We start from the raw sequence: 23,839 nt of genomic DNA, 5'->3' as shown, positions 1-23,839 counted from the left end.
AAATGAGTGAAACATTAGGAATCACTGACCACTCCCCCACTGGGCAGATATTCACAGTCCAACCAATTTCTAATACTGCTCCCGTCCATTGTCCACTCAGTAATATAATAAATATAATAATACATTATTTATATTCATATTGGAACTTCAGAGCCCTTGTATATGTTGAACTACTTTTTGATTATCAGTTATCATGACATAAATTAATCATTGGTTGTACAATAAGAAAATAAGCAGTAACATCTGCTGTTTAATTCATCAACGAATAGATAATTATATAAAAACAATATTATATAAATATGATAAAAAATTAAAATAATTTACAGACAAGAAATGAATCCATCATTAACAATTTTTATTATACATTCTATTCACTAATTCGTTTTTTTAAATTATCCCTCATTCATCTGAAATCGAGCTATTTATTTGTTGCACAGACATTTAAATGGTGACTTTTACAATTTGTTCAATCAATGAAAAGCTTAATAATCAGTTGCTTTTTATTTGCAGCTTTCTTATGCAACGGTTTCTCAGCTTGTTCACTGTGTGTGTGTATGTGTGTGTCTGTGTGTGTGTCTGCGTGTGTATCATCAGAAGGTGCTCACAAATGTCTGTTCTAGTTTCCAGTGGTTGTGATCACTGAGAGACCATTAAGAACAAGATGGCTGCACCGATTTACCAAAGATATTTCAGCTTTATTAATGTACAACAGGAGGAAGTGGAGCCAAGTGGTACATCTTTATTCACAGTCAAATAAATATATAACTTAGTGTAATTCAGGCAGAAGCAACAAAAGTCATTAAGTCCCCAAAAGAACACAATTTGATGGAGATTAAATTGTAAAATGTACGATTCAGACAATATATAAGGCGCAGACATTTTCCAGATCGCCTTTCACATTTGAAGAAGCAGTGGGAGAATGTCCAGAACAGGAGCCTGTAGAGCAGCAGATACAGTTGTGGAAAAGGCAGTTCAGTCTGAAAGCAGCTATGCAAACAATTGTAAACCAGATTATTAAGAAAATTGAATTATGTTATATGCTTATATGCTCTGAGTCTGTAGTTTGCATTAATCACTCGGATTTCCACATTAAAAAGAGCCAAAATAAAAACACGGTGATCACTATGACGTAGAAAATGAAGAAGACTTTGTTGACTCTTTGCAAAAGGGACGGATGGATTGGATGGATGGACTAATGGCTGTGGCTCAGGGGGTAGTCCTTGTGGGAGGAGCTTTGTCCTTCTTGGTCCTGCTTGGACACGTGGAGAAACATCACAGCTGCCTCAAAAACTACACATGCACCAACATCACCACAGCGATAAACGCTTTTACACGTTCAGTAAACCTCAGTGCACGGAAATAAGGAATAATACCTGCAAGATAACTTAAGGAGAAGTTGCTGTGACACCGGTCAGACGACGCTGATCCCCTGATTTTTCCTCACTATTTCCTGTAAGTCAGGATATTATATAACTTCATTCTCAATCCTCCAGGCAAGTGGGGACATGACAAATTTATGGGAATAAATTATAAAACATTAATCTTCATTTGAAAGCTCTCGCTTCCTAACCACAGACAGGATGAGTCTAATGTGAGGCATATAGATAATGCACATAAATGGCCACCAGATATAATGTGATTCTGTGATGTGAGAGACAAACAGAGAAAACAGACCAATGCAGCCTTCTTGGACTAAACAACTATAATGACAACTTACCACTTCTAGAATGGCATAGAGCAGCAAATCCCAGTAGACCTTTGTGGGCGTCTTGTAGCTTTTAACAGCTCGGTTCATGTAGAACATTTTGGACCTTTGGCAATTTCCTATTGTTTAGAAATCGATAATCGATCGCTTTTCTCGTCACTTTAAACACTCAAAGTGCTTTATGCTAAAAGTCACATTTACACACACTTACAAACAACGCTTGTCTATTATGCATCATCCCCAGAGGCACATCTGGGAAGGCCCACACCGGCAGTCCTGCTCGAACCACTTACCTTCCGTCCAGGGGGACGACCCGCTTCACCCCCTGAGCCGCAGAGGACCGCCGCCCCTAAAGAACACGCTTCAGTGTTGTAGGTTTTATCTGTTGCATGTTTTAAATGGTGCCTATAAAGATATTATTCAATCAATCAATCAATCAAATTTTATTTGTATAGCCCATATTCACAAATCACAATTCGTCTCATAGGGCTTTAACATGGTGTGACATCCCCTGTCCTAAACCCTCAGCAAGAGTCAGGAAAAACAAAACAAAAAAAACTGTTAACAGGGTAAAAATATGTAGAAACTTCAGAGAGAGACACATGTGAGGATCCGTCTCCCAGGACAGACAGAAGTGCAATGGGTGTCAAGTGTAGGAAAACATCAAGATTAAAGTTTTTAAGCAGCATTGATAGGGTAAACATTTTGAAGGATAACTTCGATACGGTATGTCAAGTCTATGGTCAGCAACCATCAGGATCATGATCCACCATCCTGATCAGAGGCCACTTTAGTCCACAGTCATTGTCCACGGCCGCTTATTAGGATCCATCATGGGCTGCCGCCTCGGTCCTGGTCCACCGCCATCCGATGCCAATGCGACGAAGGATCCGCCATTCCCTCTACGATCAGCCCGCACGATATAGAATCCGCCATACTGGATCCAGCATTGCGACCTCTGATGCGCGATCCACAAATCGTAATCCATGGTACGAGCCACAGAGGCCCTGGATCTGCGGGAGATAGAGCAAAGGGATTCCGGGGAAGGGGGACAGGGATGGAGAAGAGGAAGGAGAAGCTGGAAAGAGAAGCTCCGTGTGTCATAAATTCCCTCTGCGTATTAGCGTCATCAGGGGTTTTTGCCTTGTAATCATACAATGATACAGGCCGAACTTGGGGGTACACTGAAGCTCAAGGTAAATCTGACTGGCTACTGGTTTGTATGGTAGTACGATGAAAACCATGTGGCCCACTCAGTAGATCAGACATATATACCTCTATGCCTTTTTTGAACTAAACGCTTCCTATTTTAGAAAATAGAACAAGTTACGTTCTGCCGCACTAATTAGCTCTAACTACACGCTTTATCAAAAAGAAAGGTTTTCAGTCTACTCTTAAACCCTATCATTGGGTCCCGTTCAAAATATCCTCACTAGTTTAGTTGATCCTCTGACTTTTACCTGTAGCGCCACCATGACGTTTGTGGTTATACGCAGTGTTTGTGGTGACGTAGATCCATAATGAGAAGGACGGATGTTGGCGATAGCGACGACACTACCCCCAAATAAATGTTATCATTAAATTCTACATGTTTGCTACGTCCACGTCAAACTAATACATGTTGTTCAAAGCTAAACCAGCAGCTTTCTCTTGTATTTTTAACAGTTTTGTATTTAACTGACAGGAAACAGTATTGATTTTTATAATGCAAAGTCTTTATTTAAATGTTTGCTCCTCTCTGTAGAAACACCCTTCAACCCGACAGCTTGTTCTGGTTTCCAATTAACCCAATTCCTAGTCTCCATGTAATTAAACTGTGCGAGGAAGCACCAAGAAAAACCCACATAGACCCGATAATCAATAATTTAGTTTGAGTTAATTTAAAAGGCTTTATAGAAAACACAAGGCGCGGCCGGAGAGCAAACCAAAGAGCACGGACACTTCAGCGGCCAAGACGAAATCCTGCGAAAAACTTAAAAACTGCGAACATGTTTAGAAAGTACAAGAAAATATGAATATGTGCACTTTAATGAAAGTCGCCTTTTCCATTCCTCTGTTTGATTCTTCATCTCTGGGTTTATCTGCAACAAAAGATCCAGATGACACTGATTTATGCATCAGATATTTTCACTTTGTCGATTGTAATGAACCTCTAATGAAGAAATAACTACAAAAACAGACCTCTTCAGAGTCACACACGACAGGAACCTTTTAATAATGAAGCATTAGTCCGAACTGACCACAGATGAGGAAGAGAGCAGTTTCAATTAAAAGCTGTTCACAGCGAGGCCTGTGGATAATAAGGATAACGTGGATAATCAGCATCGACTCAGACGCCACAGGACTCACCTGAGAGAAGGAGCAGGAGGAAGAGGACGCCACCGAGCATCACTGGCCTCAGATGCATCAGAGTGTGTGAGACGCGTGTGCAGCAAACGCTGGAGGCAAACTGACCAGATGTTTTGACACTAGTGGGACACTGGAAGTGGGCGGGGCAAAGTGAGGGACCATTCCACTCTCTCATACACAACCACACACAGACACACACACATATACACACACACACCCACATACAGACACACACACACAAACATAGACTCTTTGGTTCATTTGTTTTATGTCGGGCGATTTGTTTTATAAAGATGATATAAAGATGATGAAGATATATAACATGACTACTCCCCCAAAGCGTCTTGATTGCCCCCTGGTGGCTGGTTGTAGAATTAACCCTGCCTCCTCCGTGTTAGTGGACAGGACTAAAACTTAAAAATACACGTTAAATACATTTCTCCTGGTTTTTACCACCTCCGCAGTGGAGGTTTATGTTTTTGTCTATGCTTGTTTGTTTATCAAATAGCAGGATTACGCCAAAACTACTAGTTACCATGAACCTTGGTGGAGGAGACACAAAAGATCCACATCAGGGGGTTAGATCCAGGAGTATTTTCACTTTATTTAATGTTATGATAATCACCGTTCTCCTATAGGGAATAATAAAGAATAAGACATGTTGAGGGGACAGATACCTATGGACTGTTGGGCCTTTGGCATTGGTGCGCACTTATTACAAAGTCTGTTACATGACAGGACTTTTATTCAATGTAAGCAAATAGCTAAATACGATTATTTTTAAGATGCAGAAAACAAGGAAAGACTCACGTTTTATGATTTTACCCGCACCTGAGAGAGCATGTATGATGCAAATCTGTTTACATTGGCATGCTTATTTGTTATAATATGTACATGTTACATTTCAAATATATAAATCTACTGCTCAATGGTAGAATATAATTCGGTAAAGGTCCAGTGTGTAAGATTTAGGTGAAAGGAATCTATTATAATTGGTAACTGAATATAAAATAATCCTTGACCCTAGAATGGGTAGGTGATGTGATGGGTATTTAGCTGCAACATGACACTTCACCACTAGATGTCACCAAATTCTACAAGCTGAACCTTTACTGCAACTAGAACTAGATGTGCAGATATCATCAGTATATAGCGTTATAATTAATGTCCTGTGTTCCAGTTGAAGAACATACAGACTAAAAACAGCGTGGCAGCTGTGAGATAGAAAGCAAAGAAGACTTTGTTGATGATTCTAGTTTTTCTGGTCCAGTAGCCGGGTTTCCCGTCCTCCTTCCTGTTGAGGAGCAGAGTCAGAGTCTCGACCGCCTCCCTCAGATCATCGGCGAGCTTCTCAGCGCTAGGGGACTCGTCCGTCATCCGGCTGCTGCTGAGCTGAAACCGGGATTATTTGAAAAGTATGGTTTATTATCATGAACCCAAACATATCGTCAGCTGTAAGGTTTGACGTACAGATTTCTCAGTACAGTATTCTGAGAGGGATGGCAGATTTCAAAACGACTTATTTGTTCTAACTCAGGTTATTTAACCTAAAACCCTTTTGAATTTGTTTGTGTGTTATGTAGCTGGAGCGGAGACTGTAAATAAAGATGGATGTAAGTCATGATGTGTCATTTATTTGTGCTTTGACCTTTTTAGTTTGGTACATGTCCCATCTGCTAACATGGAGGAGACAGGGTCTGGGTCACTGTTGGAGAGCAGTCATGTCGTCCATCTTTACTGACAGTCTATAAGTTCAAGGCTTCATAGGTAAAGTGTTATGAAATCCAAACCTTCAGCCGTTCAGTTGGAGTTTCATCAGCAGAAAAATCACATCGACTCCATTTCTTCTCTTCTGGAAGAACACATCCGATACAAGAAAGTGATTATTAGCAATTACATAATTAACTAGAATGTCAGTGAAACCTCCACAAAGGTCCAAAATTCACATTCACATGAAATATTTACAAATTACAAACACTCATAGATATCAGTTTCCTAAATCTAACTGACAGCAGCTGGAGCAACGAGCTGCAGGTGTCCAACTGTCTTCAGGGCTGAAAACATGAATTCAACCTACCGTCTTTTCACAGTGACCTTAGTGGAGACACTACCTGGGCAGATATTCAAACCTTCAGTGAATCTCACCTTCTTCACAGTTTTGGAAGTTGACTTGGCCTCGTTTGTCCTCCTTCAGGCATATGTCGTTTTCCGGTTTGTCCTCCTGTGGTGCCGAGTCTTTCGCCATCAGGTACATCACCACAATCGTCTCCAGGAGGCTGAGCATCATCAGACCAAAAACCCCAATGCAGTAAAGCGCTGAAGAGAGAGGGCCGCGTCATATACACAGATTAATAACAACAAACTGGATGAAATGTGTCCAATTCTCTATCCCTGCAAAGCCTTTACCAATGAGAGGGATCCTGTTGGACGAGGCCGGCAGGATATCGTTCAGGATGAGTTGCAGCACGGTGACGGCGAGCAGCACGGTGACCTTGAAGCTCAGCTTCTCGCCGCCGTTGTCTGAGATCAGGAAGGAGGCCAAATCCAGAAACAGGAAGAAGAGGACAGGCAGAAGGAAGTTGACGATGTAGAGGATAGACCTCCTCTTCATGTTGATCTGGCAAATGATATTGAAAAGTCGGTTAGTTGATCTTCCAGCTCCTGCGAGTCTGAGAAAGATTTAACTGCAGAAACTCGTTCACAGCTTCCTGCAACAATCTGCTCTTGCTTTTTATCATGTTGAGTAACAGCTGTTTATTTCTAGTTGTGGTAATTCTGCTGTTTATGTAGTAGGTGCTTTCTAAAATTGTCATGTTTAACAAATGACGCTGTGTAACATTTCAACAAGAGCGACGACCGCAAGGACAGAAAGAGACAAAAAGGAAAAGACAAAGTAGAGAGAGAAAGGGCCGCTCATCTAAAGTGGACAATCTCTTAATGTCCTCAAAGTCTTTCTGCTGCACTAGTGGTATTTGTCATCCAGCACAACCTGACCTCACTGTTGTGTGCGAGCTCCGGTGCATCTGATCCTAACTCTGCCTCTGGCCTGAATTAAACTGCAGCCTGTGATACGTACAGTGTAAATGATGACGTCTTGTTCGAAGCCAAACGAGTCGATGGTCTCACTGCAGACCTTTATGTCGTTGAACAGCCACTCGTACTGCGTCCGCATCAACTCCTTGGATTCCTCTGTGGCCTCTTTAGAGCTGGAGTTGTAAAAAAGATGGATTTCCTGAGCTGAGGTGGAAGATAAAAAAAAGTCATGATTAAACTGTCATAAAACTGTGACGTTGGCAGATTAAAAAAGAACATATGTAACATGGGAAGTACTGAAGTAAAAGTAAAAATAAACCCTGTCAAATTGCATAAAAATGAAATAAGTACAGTTGCTTTCATTTTAAAATGTTTAATTCAAAGGTGTCTTACATCGTTCTCTGTGCCTTATTTTTTTAAGGCAATAATTGTAAAAACTCATCATATTAATAAAGACTCCATCAGAGGATGCTACTGGAAACACTTCACATTAGTGTGTGTGTGTTTGTGTATGTGTGTGTGCGTGTGTGTGTGTGTGTGTGTGTGTGTGTGTGTGTGTGGCTCACCAGGGTGGATGATGGACCTGAAGGAGAGGTTGCAGCTCTGAGTGTCGAAGGGGAACTTGTAGACGTGCATCCTGCAGGTGCTGACCAGCACCAGGTCGTTCTGCACATGGACCAGTCCGTCACTGTTGATCGTGAGGTGAGGACTCGGAGGAGCTCGATCCTTTTCTGTCCTGTAACACACATCATAGATATTATGGTCTGTTTGATTTCAAACAACTCAACAGTGACATAACACCCTTGAGTCCAACCACTGTCTCAGTATGAAATCAATCTGCCACTTACATCTCTTCAATGGTGAGATCCGGCTTCCATAAGACTTCATTTGGAATAGAAATATTTTCAATACCACAGAAGTCTTCGGGATTCCATGAAATGTGCTGACTCTCCCACGTCTACACGGGAAAAACCAACAGCAAAGTCGAGAACAAGCAGAGAGGGAACATATCGAGGGAAGGGAGATCTGAGTTTCCAACAAAGGGAGGATAAATTGAAAAAAGAAAACTCACCATGAACATCCAGACATATGGAATGAAGGTCTGGTCAGTTTCTCTCTATGAAGAAACAAAAACATACGTGGGAATGATCATAAAAATGCTTTTTTAAACAGAAAGCTGTATATTCACGACCAAAAAAACACACTCACCACGTCCAGGATGGCGTAGAGCAGAATGTCCAGGGAGACGTTGGTGGCCAGTCTGTAGTCTTTGACCGGCCGGGTCATGTAGAACAGCTCATTGTTTTTGGTTAAGTTCAGGTGGTTTAAAACATCCTGGTAACTGCACAGTTTCTCCGAGGACGCCACGTCCACGGCTGAAAACAGGGAGACAGAAAGAAAGAAAAAAGAAAGACAGATGATGTACAAATATATGAGAGAAACATTTTCTGTTTGTTTTTGTCGACATCCATTGAATTTGTTGTTTTGTTTTAATGTTTATTTGTGTAGAAGCATGAATCACAGCTGAGTATACTGTTTTATACTGGACAGTGGTCTTTAATAAAGATAGGGGAAAAAACATATGTAATTTACAATTCTTCTGCATCTAAAGGCCTTAAAATACATCAAATGACCACAAAAGTACAGTAAATATGGTCAAATCCTCTTAAAAAGCTGTTTCATTTTAAGTTTGTACGATGCACTTTGAGTTTTGACGGTAAATATTCGTCCCCGGACAGAAAAGAGGTGTCTGTCCAAATGAGGATTATGAAACTTTTATCAAACTTCCGATAACGGTCCATATAATAATCACCAGCTCACAATAATGGATGTTGGCGACAGGTGGCAAGGCAACTGACCACAGAATAATTTTGGTCTCTGTCTAAATAGCTTCTCCATTTGAGATCCATCCGTTAGACACAGACTAATGTGTGTTGATAGAATCCTGGCAAAGCTGCACTCAGTCTGAAAAACTCTGATTCAGACAAAGCACTCGCAGACTTTTAATTCAATATTAATTGAAGAGTGATATTTGATCCGACTGCAATAGGAGAAGTTACAGTTGGAAGTTGATTTGTCCAGATGTATTTAGTCTGACACTCTGTAGGCGGATTGACGTTATTAAGCGGAACTCAAAATATAAAATAAATTTAAAGATATCTAATAATTGATTAATTCAACAATGCAAACATTACATTAAAAAGTACACATCTGTTTTATCGTGTGTAAAACTATTTCCCTAATCTAGGATCTATTATCACATGATATGTAAAAAGTTACATTTAGACTCATATTTGAAAATATCTTTAAAGAAATACAAAAAATATATATATTATATTATATAATAAACAATTTTTGGTATTATATCATAATAACCAAATAATACACTATGCACTATTATCATCTTTTTTTAGTGCTTTAGTGCTCTTTACATTAGAGCTGCAAAGCCTGACACTGACTTTGTAGAGACATTAAAACTTTAAAATTTCAATGAATTAACCCTTCAGCAGATTATTCTTTAGACTGGATTCAGAAAACTCACCGGAGAGGACGAACAGGCAGAAGAAGCCGACGAGCATCATGAGTCCAGTAGTAGAGGAGCAGGACTGTGTGGGTGGAGGTGTGAAGGGAGAGTGTCCAACAACTTTACTCTGCAGTGAAAACTCCAGCTCGTCTCACAGGCAGAGGGACGGACACACTGAGAGTCCAGCACTTCCTTTTATTCTCTCGAATCTGGGAAACATTAGGAACCATTGACCACTCCCCCACTGGGCAGAGGATCACAGTCCAACCAATTTCTTCTACTGCTCCTGTCCATTGTCCACTCAATAAAAGAATAATACATTATTTATTTTCATATTGGAACTTCAGAGCCCTTGTATATGGAGAACAAACTACTTTCTAATTATAAGTTATCATAACATAAATGAATCATTGGTTGTACAATAAGAAAATAAGCAGTTATATCTGCTGTTTAATTAATCAACGAATAGATAATAATATAAAAACAATATAATATAAATATTATGAAAAACTTAAACAATTTATAGACAAGAAATGAATCCATCAATAACAATTTTATTAAACATTCTTTTCACTAATTACTTTTTTAAATGATCCCTCATTCATTTGAAATCAAGCTATTTATTTGTTGCACAGACATTTTAATGGTGACTTTTACAATTTGTTAACAAATGAAAAGCTTAATTATCATTTCTGTACAGATAAAGTGAAGTTGCTTTCATTTGCAGCTTCTTATGCAACTGTGTCTTAGCTCATTCACTGTACTCACATAAATGTACCTTGTTATATCCCAACACAGATTGTGTGTGGTAATCTGGTGTGTGTTTGTGTGTGTTTGTGTGTGTGTGTGTGTGTGTGTGTGTGTGTGGCTCACCAGGGTGAATGATGAACCTGAAGGAGAGGTTGTTGAAGTGGAATTTGCAGACGTTCATCCTGTATAAGTTGTGGTCCTTTCATACTGCGTGAGTGTGAATGTGTGTGTGTGTGAGTGTGTGTGTGTGTGTGTGTGTATGCTCTTGTACTGCTATCTTTGTGAGGACCAGCTTAGACAACCTACAGAGTGAGGACCTTTTAGCAAAGCGAGGACCTTTTGGGCGGTCCTCACTTTGTGACCCCCCTTTAATGGACTGTTTGGGGCTTAAGACTTGGTTTTAGGGTTAGGGTTAGAATTAGATTACGGTTAGGTTAAGGGGTAGGGTTAGGTGTTAAGTTTGGATGGTTAGGGTAAGGGGCCAGGGAATGCATTAAGCTAATGAGTGTCTTCACTTATATAGCTGACAAACATGTGTGTGTGTGTGTGTGTGTGTGTTTGTGTGTATCATCAGAAGGTGCTCACAAGTGTCTGTTCTAGTTTCCGGTGGTTGTGGTCACTGAGAGACCATTACACACTGCTGGGCGTTGGCCTACGGGTTTTATTTCATCAATTCACTAATGATCTTTTAAATGTGAGCGTCGGACAACAAGTCCAAATTGTTTCCCATTAATGTGTGTGTGTGTGTGTGAAACGACTCAACTCCTTTGTGCAGAGTGACGTCGAAAGAACAAAATGGCCGCACCGATATACCAGAGATATTTCAGCTTTATTCTGTACAGGAGGAGGTGGAGCCAAGTGGTACATTTTTATTCACAATCAAATAAATATATGACTTAACAAAAGGCATTAAGTCCCCAAAAGAACCCAATTTGACGGAGATTAAATTGTAAAATGTACGATTTAGACATTATGGCAAATACATGGAGTAGCATTTTACAGTATAGGTTATTAGGTTATACTTATAGTGTGAAGACCAACCGCTGATGCACATTTCCTCTGCAGCTCTGCATTACAAAACTCAGCTTGTTCCTTTGCAGGCTGCTGATCTCTGGCTGTTTCTCAGTGTGAATAGAATTATAGATAGAAAAGTTGTAGTGTAGTTGGAGGTGAGATGTCAGACTCGGAGTTCAAGGCTGTGCTGTTTCCTGAGCCGTATTCAGACGTGAACTCTGGAAAATGTGACGAATACTGGGCGCAGACATTTTCCAGGTCGCCTTTCACATTTGAAGAAGCAGTGGGAGAATGTCCAGAACTTCCAGGGGAGGGGGCGGAGCCTGTAGCGCAGCAGATACACTTGTGGAAAATGCAGTTCAATCTGAAAGCAGCTCTGGAAACAATTGCAAAAAGGATTATAAAGGAAATTGAATTATATTATATGCGTTTATGCTCTGAGTCTGTAGTTAGCGATAATCACTCGGATTTCCACATTAAAAAGAGCCAAAATAAAAACACGGTGATCACTATGACGTAGAAAATGAAGAAGACTTTGTTGACTCTTTTAGCCGCTGCGCTCCAGTAGCCGGGTTTGCACTCGTCTCTCCGGCTGCTGAGTATCAGACTCAGAGTTTTCTCCATCTCCCTCAGCTCGTCTGACACCGTATCCAGGACCCGTTCGTCCTCCACCAGCTTTCTGCTCTGACACTGCAAGAGAGGTTCAGTAGATTTGTTTAGACGGTTGATCCAGCATTTTGTGTCCATTGTCATGAGCATTAAAGTGCAATCTGATTCTAAGTCACTTCCAACCTCGTTGGCCATAGACAGCAGCTCAGACGGAGTTTCACCAGCTACATCACAGATACTCGAGCACTGAGTCCATGAGTGCATCTCTGGAAATACAATATAATGAACAAGTATGTTGAATAACAAAAACTGTAAATTAGTAAGATAGTTTCTATTGGATCACGCTGCACCAGCTATTCACTGCCTCATTACTTATATTGTAATATCCTTCCAGCCAACATTAGTCTTATACAACTTTCACACCAAAATAAGATTTGGTAACAAAGAGCTAATTTGTACTCATGGTTTATTTTGAATTGAAGAACAGCTGGTGACACTTACCTCTGGTCTCACCTTCATGACAGTTGTTGTAATTGTCTTTGCCCTGGTTACACTTGTCCCTCAGACTTCTGCTTTTCTCGTTGCCTTGTGGCGCCGAGTCTTTCTCGATCAGATACATCAGCACAATCGTCTCCAGGAGGCTGAGCATCATCAGAGCAAAAATCCCGATGCAGTAAACCGCTGAGGGGAGAATGCTCCGTCATTAATGAAACGCTAAAACAATGAGTTCAGTCCAGTGAAGGAAAAACTCTGAGCTTCTTTACCTATGAGCGGGATCCTGTCTGAGGACGAAGGCAGAATGTCATTGAGAATGAGTTGGAGCACGGTGACGGCGAGGAGCACGGTGACCTTGAAGCCCAACTTCTCACCGCTGGTGTCTGACATCAGGAAGGAAGCCAAGTCCAGACCGAGGAAGAAGAGGATGGGGAGGATGAAGTTGACGATGTAGAGGGCCGACCTCCTCTTCATTTTGATCTGATAAGTGAGGTTCAAGCTTCAGGGGGTTGATGTAACTTCAACAACGGCTCATGAAGACAGAGTTAAAAATCATTTCAATCCACATAATGCAGTGGAGAACAAGTAAAGGTTTACTTGGTATAATCTGTTTAAGGTCGTTGAGAGGAATGAAAGGGAAAACGTGAAAGGAAATGCAACATTTCTTCAACATATGTTACCAAATGATCGAGTCTTTTAAACTGAAAATGCTAAAGTGCAACTACCTCAAACTGTTCTTTAACAGAGTCATTATACCCACAGTGTAAACAATGACGTCTTGGCAGAGGAGATCTGTGGAGTTTCTGGGTGTGACCGTCATGTTGATGAACAACCATTCGTACTGCGTCCGCATCGCCTCCCGAGACTCCTCGGTGGCCTCTGAGGAGTTGTCACTGGCTCGCAGCCGAATGTCCTTAGCTGAGGAGGGAAAGGACATAACTGTTTGTTAGAGGAGCAAAAGGGACGGATGGATTGGATGGATGGATGGATAAAAGGATGGACTAATGGCTGTGGCTCAGGGGGTAGAGCGGGCGTCCTTGTGAGTGGTCATTAAGACCAGAAAAGCAGCATATAAAGAATAATTTACCATTTAGCAGAGGATGTGGTTAAATGAATGGATGGATTAATAAATGTATAGATTGATGGATGGATGAAGGGGGGATGGACAGACAGACAGACGAATGGATGGATGGATGGATGGATGGATGAATGGATGGATGGATGGATGAATGGATGGATGGATGGATGGATGCTCTCACCAGCGTGTATGACGGACTGGAAGGTGAGGTTGCAGCTCTGAGTGTCGAAGGGAAACATGTAGATTTGCATCCTGCAGGTGCTGACTAACACCTGGACGTTCTGAACCTCCACGTCACCTTTAGCGTTGATGGTGAGATACGGACTGGGACGAGCTTTGTCCTTCTCTGTCCTGCTTGGACACATGTGGAGACACGTGAACATCACAGCTGCTTCAAAAACTACACAGGCACCAACATCACCACAGGGATAAACTCTTTTACACGTTCAGTAAACCTCATTGCACGGAAATAAGGAATAATACGTGCAAGATAACTTAAGGAGAAGTTGCTGTGACACCTTTGTCATAAAAACACATTTGCAATAATTCAATTTATTGCGTATATTTCTAGCATTTCCACTCAGACGAATAAGTGTTGTGTTTCCAAATGCTTCAGCTGTTAGCAAAAACCTAATGTTCGGATGTTCTATCCACATTACTGTCGAATCAACAAATTGGAAAATATGATACTGGCGTTCATTTTCTTAATTTTGCTCTTACATTGTGACCATTATGACTCCATCTTTCTATGTAATTTAGAAAATCAATAAATGCACTGAACGCATCCTTGTGTGTGTGCATGTTTGTGCGTGTGTGTTTCTGAGTGCGTGCGTGTGTGTGAGTGTGTGTGAGTGTGTGTGTGTGCTACTCACATTTCTACAATAGTGAGATCTGGCTTCCACAAAAGTTCAGCCGGCATAGAAACATTGTCAATTCCACAAAATTGGTTTGGATCCCAGGAAATGTATTCGTTGTGCCACCGCTACGAGAAAAAAAAACAAGACAGGAACAAAAATATGAAAACAAAAAAATTACAGCCTGAAACAAGGGAAAGAAATGTACGGGTTTTTTTAAATTGCAGAACTCACCACGACAGTCCAAACGTAAGGGATGAACTTCTGCTCTTTCTCAACCTACAAACAGAATTATATGTGAATATTGTTACAGCACAGCCAACAAACAGCTCAGGGATTTTTATTATTTTATCCAAATTGGTTCTTTTCACAAAAAACAGTTGGATTTTTCTGCGAATGTTTTTGGATTATTGCAGAAATTAAAGTTTATGACACTTAAACCTTTTGATGAGCAAATTATTTTTTAAACAACTTCTTAAGACACGTAGAACCTTTTAAAAATCCACAAAATGGACTTGACTGATTTCTGATCATAGAATTAAATTATTTTCCGGTTTATTACTTATTCTTGCAGCATTTTCCATGTATAAATATTAGGGCTGGGCAAGTTAACTCGTTTTAATCGAGTTAACTCAAGTGATGAGTTAACTCGATTGTTTATCCGCCAATTATTTTCTTTTTTCCTGTTCTGCAGCAGTCAGCAACAGACTTTCACAAAATAAAAGCCTGACTTTCACAATAAAACAATAAAAAATCAAACCTGAGTTAATGAGAGATAAAATAATTAATCGAGTTAACTCATCACTTGAGTTAACTCGATTAAACGAGTTAACTTGCCCAGCCCTAGTAAATATATATAATACACATTTAAGTGCAGAATCTCTTTAATGTCCAACAAATGCTTTATTGTGACACTCGTGTTTCTCCCTGTAAAACAGTGTAAACTCTTTAACCGCTCACCACATCTAGAATGGCGTAGAGCACAACCTCCAGGTACACCGGGGTGGTGTGTCTGTAGTCCTTCACAGGCCGGCTCATGGAGAAGCGCTCGTTGTTTCTGCTCATGTTCAGGTAGTTTAACACGTCCTGGTAACTGCAGTTCTCCTCCGGGCACACGTCGTCTGAAGAGCACATGAGTAAAAGAAGAAATCAGTGAGATGCTCACACACATGTTTGCATATTTTTTCTGGTAAATCAGAAGTTCAAGTTGAGGAGAAATGGTTTAGGAGAAAGGACATTAGACAATCAACTGTGTTGTTGGAATCCGCCGCCTGTCAAATTATCTGACCATTAAAACCACAGCTCACCAATGTGAGGAGTAACATGGAGTGTCTGTGGTCACACAAAGAGCCTTAGTGAGAGGATTGTTGAGTTCAGACGAGGATTGCTCTCTGAGATCAGTTGAGGTAATATGTCCAAATGCATTTTCCCGGAATTATGTTAAAGACGCCACATAACAGGTTTTAGACAGATATATATTATTTTTAAAAGACGTTCAATGTTATTTCTTACAATTTGAGTCTTTTAAAGCCTAATTTCCTTCAACTTGACACATAGACGACTCTCAAAACTCTAAAACAGTGATTCTCAACCCAAAAGTGGGCAAAGAAAATGTTAAGAAAAAAGTCCTGTGGGGGATTTAGAGTGTCATCTATTCATACTCCTTAACTTGAAGTGAGTGCTGCTTAATTTTCTTCAAAGCATATTTTTCAGTATTTACCTACTGATAAAGGTAATCAGAAGAAAAGTTTGTATACTTGAATCTTTTTGAATTGCACTTTTTGTTTAATTTATTTTGATTTTGAATAAAAGCTGCAGCTAAAGACGCTGAATTTGTTCCATAGTGCAGTGTTGGTTGTCCTGGATTCAGTGAGTGAGTATTCTCAGCTAAAGCTCTGAGTCTGTTAGAAAATTGAGTGTAAAAGGGAATATTTCCCTCTCTAGCATCGCCACCTGCTGGTCATTTTGGTTTATCATTAAACTAGTTTTTTTGTGTTGGCATACTGTGATATCCTGTATCTCAGGTTCAACTGCACCAACTTTTCATCAAATACATTTGAGAAGTTGAAGATTCTCCTCGATTTGGGTCGTGGCTTTTCATTAAGGGGGGGTGGTGGGTCCCAGATCCAGACCAGTTGAGAACCAGTGCTCTCACAGTAGTTTGAACAGATAAATAAATGAATCTGCAGGTGTCGTGTTCTTACCTGTGAGGAAGACGAGCAGGAGGAGAGAACCGAAGAACAGCATGACCGCGACACCTGTGTCAGACGACTGTTCAGCGACTGTGTGCCCTCAAACTATTGTCAGGGAATCTGAGAGCCTGGTGCAGTAAGAGGGCCGGACAAACTGAATTAACAAACCTTTATGTTTTCTGTCTTCCTCTTTTTTTCTCCTCAAATGTCATTAGTCTAATAGCCATTTGGAGACAGAGCTCACTCCCACAGCAGCTCTTTGTGGGTTTGTCAGAGCGAGAACGAGAGGCGAGTTAAAGAAACTGCAGCCAGTAAACATTTTCACTCAAATCCCACAGGTTCGGATGAAAAACTCAAATGTGATCAGTGTCAACAACACCGGATATTCAATTCTATTACATTCTGTTCTATTAATTTGTGTTCTGCTAATGAATTATTCTCCATAGGAACCGGATGATTGTTCATTTGTGTTTTCATTTCATTTACTCACTTATCTAAGAAAGCATTTCTAGTATCTTTGCTTTACTAGATTGTAAAAACTTTCTGTTCCTTTTAGAGGAACATACAGTTTTTACTTCTCCAAATTGATAACTTGTATGTTATATTTGAGACTTTTAACTAATATGTTCCGATGTGTTCATGTCACACTTGGCATCAGCATCATGTCAGTGCACTGTGTTGAGGCTAATCCAACTCAGGTCGATCCAAACTCTCCACCAGGAGACTAAATCTACCTTTATTTTACTCTTCAGAAACGTTATAGTCTTATAATCATTAACTTTGACTTTTCATTCTGAGAATAAAACCAGAACATGAAGTCAATCATCACAAAGTTGAGCCCCCCCCCCCGTTGGCGCCAGTGAGAACCTGTCAGACTGAGCTGTCGGGGTCAGAGTGGAATTTGACTCATTGGATCCAATGAGGTTTTATGTCAACAATTCAGAACGACAGAAGTGGACGTGTAGGAAACGCTGAAGTTTTATTCAGTTTAGGCAACAAAACAATTTGTTTTTGTCTTTGGATTGACGTTCTAACCTTGTTAGGGTCAAGGTGTCGTCATGGTGACAACGCGGTTAAAAAACAAGCCTCCTCTCTGACAGCGTGTTTGAAACATGGACGTGGACATGATTGGTTTAGACTGAACGATGAGCTGCAAAGGGGAAGGAGACTGAAGAGATGATGTCAGCGAGGTCAGCGAGTCCATTTCTCACAAGTGATGGATGTGAACGGGAAGGAGAAGGTTTTCCGCCTTTATCTGTTGAAACTGATCATCCTGATTAAATTAGATTCAGCTCAAGTCTTTTCTTTGGTGGGTGTGACCACATCAAGGTGCATCCTGGGTAACTGTCCCCTGCAGTGACAGGCAGGGGCGGGAGGCGTTTTGTTTTCTACTGGTCCGTACATCTCTACTGAACAGGCCACAAGGGAATTTCTTCAAATTCATTAAAGTTTTATTTTCTTCAATATTACATTTTTGGCCTTGAACCAACATGGATTATGTATTACACATCTTTAAGCAGAAAGATTAAATGACATCAAACAGACTTCGAATCAAACGGATGATCTCAGCTGAATTCACAACAACATTCAAACACATGAAATACACACAATACAGAAACTGAGGCACTACAGGGAGGGACTGAACGTTTCTAACTCTTCCACTCATAGTAGAGCAGGGACAGGAACAGCAACACGGTGGTGACGTAGAAAACGAAGAACGCTCTGTTGATTCTTGTGGCCCAGAGGAACAACCTCCCCCCACCCTCCTCCATGGGGCTGAGGTGCAGACTCATGGTTTTCTTCAGCTCCTGCAGCTCGTCCAGAATCAACAGCAGAATACGAGACTCCCTCGACTGAACACATCTGACCTGCACCACAGACACATGTTAATAACACACAATCACAGACACATGTTAATAACACACAGACACAGACACATGTTAATATCACACAATCACAGACACATGTTAATAACACACATCCACAGACACATGTTAATATCACACAATCACAGACACATGTTAATAACACGCATCCACAGACACTTTTCCTATATTTTGGTATTATTATTTTGTCTTTCATAGTTTTGCATGACCTCAAAGGTTCTGTGGTAACATATAATAAATAGAACCTGACCAGCGTTATCTGTCGGCTGATTAAAGTATCTTCTGTATCTATATTTATAGTTATTTGTGATGAGGTTTATGGTTGAACTGTAAAATATAAATGTTATATTTCTTTGTCATGACGACTTAGAAGTAAAATAATTGCTTATTTTCAATATATATATATAAATCAACAATCGGATATTTTTTTACTCCTAATACCAGAAACAGTTTGGATAGAAACACGCATTACAGAGAGTGAAGAATAGTAAAAACTTTAAAATAATGCATATGACTGTATGTTAAGACTGAATCTGAAAGTGTGATCCTGTACCTCCTCCGCCACCGGCAGCATTTCAGTCTCTTTCTCTGACGCTTTGAAGACACATGAACAGAAGATCCGACTTCTCTTCGCTGAAAACACAAAAATAACCACAACGATTCATGAAAAAATATAAAATGTGTGACTAAATATGAAAGAATCAAGGCACAGACAGTAAAAATCGGTCAATCAGAGTTTAAATGAAGTAGCTGAGTTGGAAAATTAAGTTTCAGGATCCTAAGCTTGTGTGGAATCTGCTCCTGTCACGGATGTGTGGGTCTCGCCTGTTTTACCGTCGTCACTTTTTACTTTGTCCTCCTGGTCGTTCTTCAGCCTCTGTTTGGAGTCGATTTCCATCAGATATATAATCAATATGCTTTCCAGCAGACTGAGCAGCATCAGAGCAAAGATCACGATGCAGTAGGTCGCTGAAAGGAGGAAAACAGACAATCACTCTGTTTCGTTCAGGGCTGTGAGAACCATAATAGAGTTTGAGGTTTGAGTCAAACCAGAAAGAAAACATCTAGATTCTTTAAACTTGGTTATATCTAGAAATGCAGAGTTTTTTGATTTATTCGGGTTTTCAGTCCTCGTCTCTATAACCTGGCTGCACTGGTTCTTGAGGCTGGAGTCCATTTGTACCTATGAGCGGAGTCTTGTTGGACATGGAGGGCAGGATGTCGTTCAGGATGAGCAGCAGGACGGAGATGGCGAGCAGCACAGTGACCTTGAATCCCAGCTTCTCTCCTCTGTGGTCCGAGATGAAGAAGGAGGCGAGGTCCAGACTCAAGAAGAAGAGGATGGGCAACAGGAAGTTGATGACGTGGAGGAGGGGTCGCCGCTTAATGGTGAACTGGGAAAAACAGGGTCACGGGTCAGATGAGATCCACCAAGTTATGCATAAAATATAACTTTAATCGTAACATTTTATTTTTCCATTATTTTAAACCATCATACCATGAAACCACTAATTATGTAAGATCGTGAAATAAGGAATTAAACCAAGTTTTCAGTTTTCCGAATGAGATTATCCAAACCCCTGGACTCTATCACCTCCCATCTAAAAAGATATATCGATTTATTCACTGTGTCGATGATGGTGATTTGCTCCGACTCTGCTCAGGCTGGTCCTGTGCTTCGTCACCTGTGTGTTTGTGTGCGTACAGTGTAAACGAGCTGCTCGAAGGAACGGTTGTCGTAAATGAGGATGTTGTCGCTGACGGACAGCTGGAGGAACTCCCACTCGCCCTGAGACGCCATCAACTCGCGGGAGAACTGAGTGGCCCGGGACGAGTTGGAGGCAGGAAAGAGATGAACCTCCCCAACTTTGGAGAGAAGAGGAGATTTTAGCTGCTGAGAATAACAACTTGACTTTCAAACATAAAATAAAATCTTAACGGAAACAGCAAAAGTTACAAAAAATACATCACTGTTACTGAATAACACTCGCCCTCACTGCAGTTTATCGCAGAGCCGATGGAGATGTTGCAGCTCTGTGTGTCGAAGGGGAACTTGTGCACGTCCATTCTACAGGTGCTGACCACGTTCATGTCCTCTTCATACGTGACCATCCCCTTGTGGTCTATATAAAGGGAAGGGTTTTGATGGGAGGCGTCTTTCTGTATCCTAAGGTCAAACGCACACAGAATCTTTTCAGGGTGTGTTTGTGTAGCATTAAACCAAACAGTGAATCAACAGGATCATGTTTTCTCACTGCTCATCCAAACAATAGTGTGAAGCCCGTTGTGTATTCATTCATCAGAGTGAGCACTAATGCAGATCACGTGAACAAACACAGGGTGTAGATATAGAGCTATTAACTTACACAATGTTTAAGAGCTTCATGTTTAACAAAGAATAATAACCCATTAGTCCATCCTCTAGCAAACACCCTCTTTACCTGGTGAAAGCAATGATTTATTCAACAATGTTCAGCATGATCACTTTGTGTATGTGTGTGTATGTGTGTGTGTGTATGTGTGTGTGTGTGTGTGTGTGTGTGTGTGTGTGTGTGTGTGTGTGTGTGTGTGTCAGTGTGCGCTCACATCTCATAGATCATCAAGTCTGGTCTCCACAGCAAGTCTTTAGGAACTGAAACCCCAGTTATTCCACAGAACTGAGCAGGGTCCCATGAAATTAGTTCATTGTTCCACTTCTGTGGTAAATGTTAAAGTGAGCTCACGTTTAAAGTCGCATTAAGTAAAGAATAACACACAGACTAGAACATGAATTTCTACTAATGCAAAATGACGTTTTACATCTAAATAATCCAAAATACAAAATTGGAAAGTTTCACTCATACACTATCAATAAAGATGCCTGTACTGCTGCCACCCACCAGGGGGCGATCAATATTGTTTGGCTTCACTTCTTGTGAACCATCATGTCATCCATTTTAATTAACAGCCCCTGGTTTCACTCAGTCAACTCACCATCGATGCCCAGATAAAAGGAACGAAAGTTTGCGTTTTCTCGATCTGTGAATGAACACACAAACACACACACACACATACACACACACACACACACACACACACACACCCGTCAGTACTGATCCGCAGCCCGGCAGCGTTCAGCATTTGAGCTGCGTGACGAACGTACCACAGCCAGGATGGCGTAGAGGAGCACCTCCAGGTGAATGGTGGTGTGGTGCGTGTGGTCCAGAACGGGCCGGGTCAGTTTATACAAACTGTTTTCCGTGGTCAGGTTCAGATACTCCAGGACGTCGTGGTAACTGCACACTTTCTCCGAGGACGTCCCACCTGCCGTCAAAGAAATATCGATGCATCAAATTGTCATTGTACAGCTCGACTTTTAGACGACATTTTTATGTGTGGATTTCAAAATTGAGCAGCTTGTAGTTCTTAGCATTTTATTTCTCGTGGGTTTTTCTTTATATTCTTTCATTGGTAACACTTTACTTCAAGTCCCCGTATTGAACATTCAAGTATAATCATTAAGAAAAGGTTTATAACACATTTTGATGTAGTTGTACGCTGCTATAAGAACATTTAAAGTTTTCATTTCTGTACAGTTTAATTAGAACTGCAAGATCTAGATATATTTGACCGTCTCTACCAGAAAGAAACTTATTTTCCGACCCATAGACTTGAAATTAAGATGGACGACGAAAAGTGAAGCCAAAGTGACTTGATGGTCAAAATGTTCAATAAAAAAATACCAAACCTTAACTCTATTGGAAACAATTAGAATCATTAAAGACAATAAACACACGTTTTTCCATGATCAATAGAAGCAGTTGTTTAGAAGACACACATATAAAAGTACATGAACACATATCTGCTTCAAACTACTTCATAATGTGTATTTAGTTGTTTTGATATTTGTTATAATTGTTTCACAGTGGGAGTTCAAGTACAGTTCAACCTGAAATATAAAAAAATTGAAATTTATATTCATATAACACAAGATCTTACCTGTGAGGAAGATGAGGACGAAGAAAACAACAGGCACCATATCTACAGCTTTGTGTGTGTGTATGTGTGTGTGTGTCTCTGTGTGTGTGTGTCCCTGCTGTGAGACCAGACCCACTGTGTCTCCGCTGGACACGATGAACGACCTCCTGTGAAGAGACCCCTCCCTCGTTGGGACACCACGGACGGACGCTGTGATTGGCTCACAGAGGAGCAGAGGGGGGGTGAACATACATCAGGTTTTGATTTTGAAGGCAGGTGGGGCTGCAGATGATTGGTTTACAGGTGAGTGATGTGGATTAACACTATAGGAAAGGGCAGGCGAGGAGGGTGGGGGGGATTCATCCATCTGAACACAAAGATAATGTGAATTTACAGCTTTTTCTTTTAAGAGCAGAGACTAAAGCTCAGTGGGTTAAAGCTCAGCTACAGAACAGAGGTTTGCTGTTGAACATAAGACGCAGCTCACAACAACACAATTCAATTAGACAGGAACTTGATCACCAAACAGACTTGGTTAATGATATCATGCTTTGCCCATTTACACCCCCTCACTCTCATTAAGGCTGCACTCCCTGTCCGGTGCCAGCAGCCCGGCACCACGGCTACTGAGCACAGTCTCCTCATGTGAGTCAGTGGATCGGCTGTGAATACAAACAACCAGGGAGCATAAGGCTGCAACTTATCATTCTATTGTTTGATTTGTTCATTGATTGTTTTGGTCTTTAAAATGTCAAAAAAAAGGAAAAAGCTCAGAACACAAACACATTGACACGTTTTTTTGCGTTTGTGCTTGATTCATTCATCAACCATCAACCATTGGATTGTAGTTGTGGTGGCAATTTTACTATTTGGGCATTGATTGATGGAAGGAACTACTTTGATGTATAGGAAGATGAGCAAATGGATTCCCTTAGGTATCAGGGTGTTTCTCAACTGATGTTATATGACTTCCTCACTTACAGGGTCACCTAACAAAGACGTCACAGGAAAGGGGATGTGAGTGGGTTTTAAAACATTGATAAGGGATCCTTGAAAACAGATGTTTCACTCAAGGGGCCTGAGACCAAGTAGAAGACAGGATACTTATCACCTATTTCTAAAGATCAAAGAGGTTAATTGATAACATGTGTTCCTCTTACAGGAGGAGCCTGTAAATGTTTAAAACTGCTGTGTCTCCTGTATGTCATTGCTCATTGTATGAAATCCTTGCAATGGTCTTGTACGTTGATGCCCATCTGTTGATGTAGAATTAAACTTCCAGAAAGAACAGTTGTGATGACTTGTGCTTGACTATTGGGAAAATTCCACGACAATCTGGCGTTGTCGGCAGGATAACTTGTGTGAGAGGACGTTCTGGATCTCAAAGCTGAAG

General features: G+C 40.8%; 3 protein-coding genes across 3 annotated transcripts; all 3 read right to left on the bottom strand.

Annotated features, from left to right (window-relative positions):
- Positions 1-1,206: 1,206 nt before the first annotated feature.
- LOC133028175 (5-hydroxytryptamine receptor 3A-like) lies at positions 1,207-9,669 on the bottom strand. The gene is made up of 12 exons (XM_061095370.1): positions 9,630-9,669; positions 8,297-8,463; positions 8,160-8,204; positions 7,936-8,045; positions 7,654-7,823; positions 7,131-7,291; positions 6,461-6,671; positions 6,200-6,370; positions 5,845-5,906; positions 5,294-5,446; positions 1,999-2,054; positions 1,207-1,249 (listed from the first exon to the last, which is right to left on the bottom strand). Exons 1-12 carry the CDS (start codon positions 9,667-9,669, stop codon positions 1,207-1,209), a joined length of 1,389 nt encoding a protein of 462 aa, XP_060951353.1.
- A 2,165-nt stretch (positions 9,670-11,834) lies between these two features.
- LOC133028174 (5-hydroxytryptamine receptor 3A-like) lies at positions 11,835-16,658 on the bottom strand. Its single transcript, XM_061095369.1, has 11 exons — positions 16,616-16,658; positions 15,372-15,556; positions 14,646-14,690; positions 14,430-14,539; positions 13,739-13,908; positions 13,240-13,397; positions 12,749-12,959; positions 12,498-12,665; positions 12,406-12,432; positions 12,168-12,208; positions 11,835-12,065 (listed from the first exon to the last, which is right to left on the bottom strand). The coding sequence occupies exons 1-11, from the start codon at positions 16,656-16,658 to the stop codon at positions 11,835-11,837; spliced, it is 1,389 nt and encodes a 462-aa protein (XP_060951352.1).
- Positions 16,659-18,252: 1,594 nt separating this feature from the next.
- LOC133028173 (5-hydroxytryptamine receptor 3A-like) lies at positions 18,253-22,507 on the bottom strand. The gene is made up of 10 exons (XM_061095368.1): positions 22,468-22,507; positions 21,632-21,792; positions 21,463-21,507; positions 21,076-21,185; positions 20,487-20,656; positions 20,195-20,355; positions 19,673-19,883; positions 19,324-19,458; positions 19,043-19,122; positions 18,253-18,471 (listed from the first exon to the last, which is right to left on the bottom strand). The coding sequence occupies exons 1-10, from the start codon at positions 22,505-22,507 to the stop codon at positions 18,253-18,255; spliced, it is 1,332 nt and encodes a 443-aa protein (XP_060951351.1).
- Positions 22,508-23,839: the final 1,332 nt, after the last annotated feature.

The sequence above is a fragment of the Limanda limanda genome, chromosome 21 (assembly GCF_963576545.1).
Source record: "Limanda limanda chromosome 21, fLimLim1.1, whole genome shotgun sequence".
NCBI lineage: Eukaryota > Metazoa > Chordata > Actinopteri > Pleuronectiformes > Pleuronectidae > Limanda > Limanda limanda.
The sequence above is the reverse complement of the archived record's forward strand: the minus strand, read 5'-3'. Positions and strand labels throughout refer to the sequence as shown.

What these genes read in the sequence shown, in the direction of transcription:
- LOC133028174 (XM_061095369.1), bottom strand. Translation starts at nt 16,658, where the DNA reads ATGCTGTTCTTCGGTTCTCTCCTCCTGCTCGTCTTCCTCACAG. An exon ending in AAGACGTCATTGTTTACACT is followed by an intron (nt 12,960 to 13,239) that starts GTGGGTATAATG and finishes CTCACTTATCAG; the next exon opens with ATCAAAATGAAGAGGAGGTC. An exon ending in TGCTGTCTATGGCCAACGAG is followed by an intron (nt 12,066 to 12,167) that starts GTTGGAAGTGAC and finishes CCTCTCTTGCAG; the next exon opens with TGTCAGAGCAGAAAGCTGGT.
- LOC133028175 (XM_061095370.1), bottom strand. Translation starts at nt 9,669, where the DNA reads ATGATGCTCGTCGGCTTCTTCTGCCTGTTCGTCCTCTCCG. An exon ending in CATATGTCTGGATGTTCATG is followed by an intron (nt 8,046 to 8,159) that starts GTGAGTTTTCTT and finishes TTTCCCGTGTAG; the next exon opens with ACGTGGGAGAGTCAGCACAT. An exon ending in GTCGTCCCCCTGGACGGAAG is followed by an intron (nt 1,250 to 1,998) that starts GTAAGTGGTTCG and finishes GTGTCCAAGCAG; the next exon opens with GACCAAGAAGGACAAAGCTC.
- LOC133028173 (XM_061095368.1), bottom strand. Translation starts at nt 22,507, where the DNA reads ATGGTGCCTGTTGTTTTCTTCGTCCTCATCTTCCTCACAG. An exon ending in CTTTTATCTGGGCATCGATG is followed by an intron (nt 21,186 to 21,462) that starts GTGAGTTGACTG and finishes CATTTACCACAG; the next exon opens with AAGTGGAACAATGAACTAAT. An exon ending in TGCTGCCGGTGGCGGAGGAG is followed by an intron (nt 18,472 to 19,042) that starts GTACAGGATCAC and finishes TCTGTGGTGCAG; the next exon opens with GTCAGATGTGTTCAGTCGAG.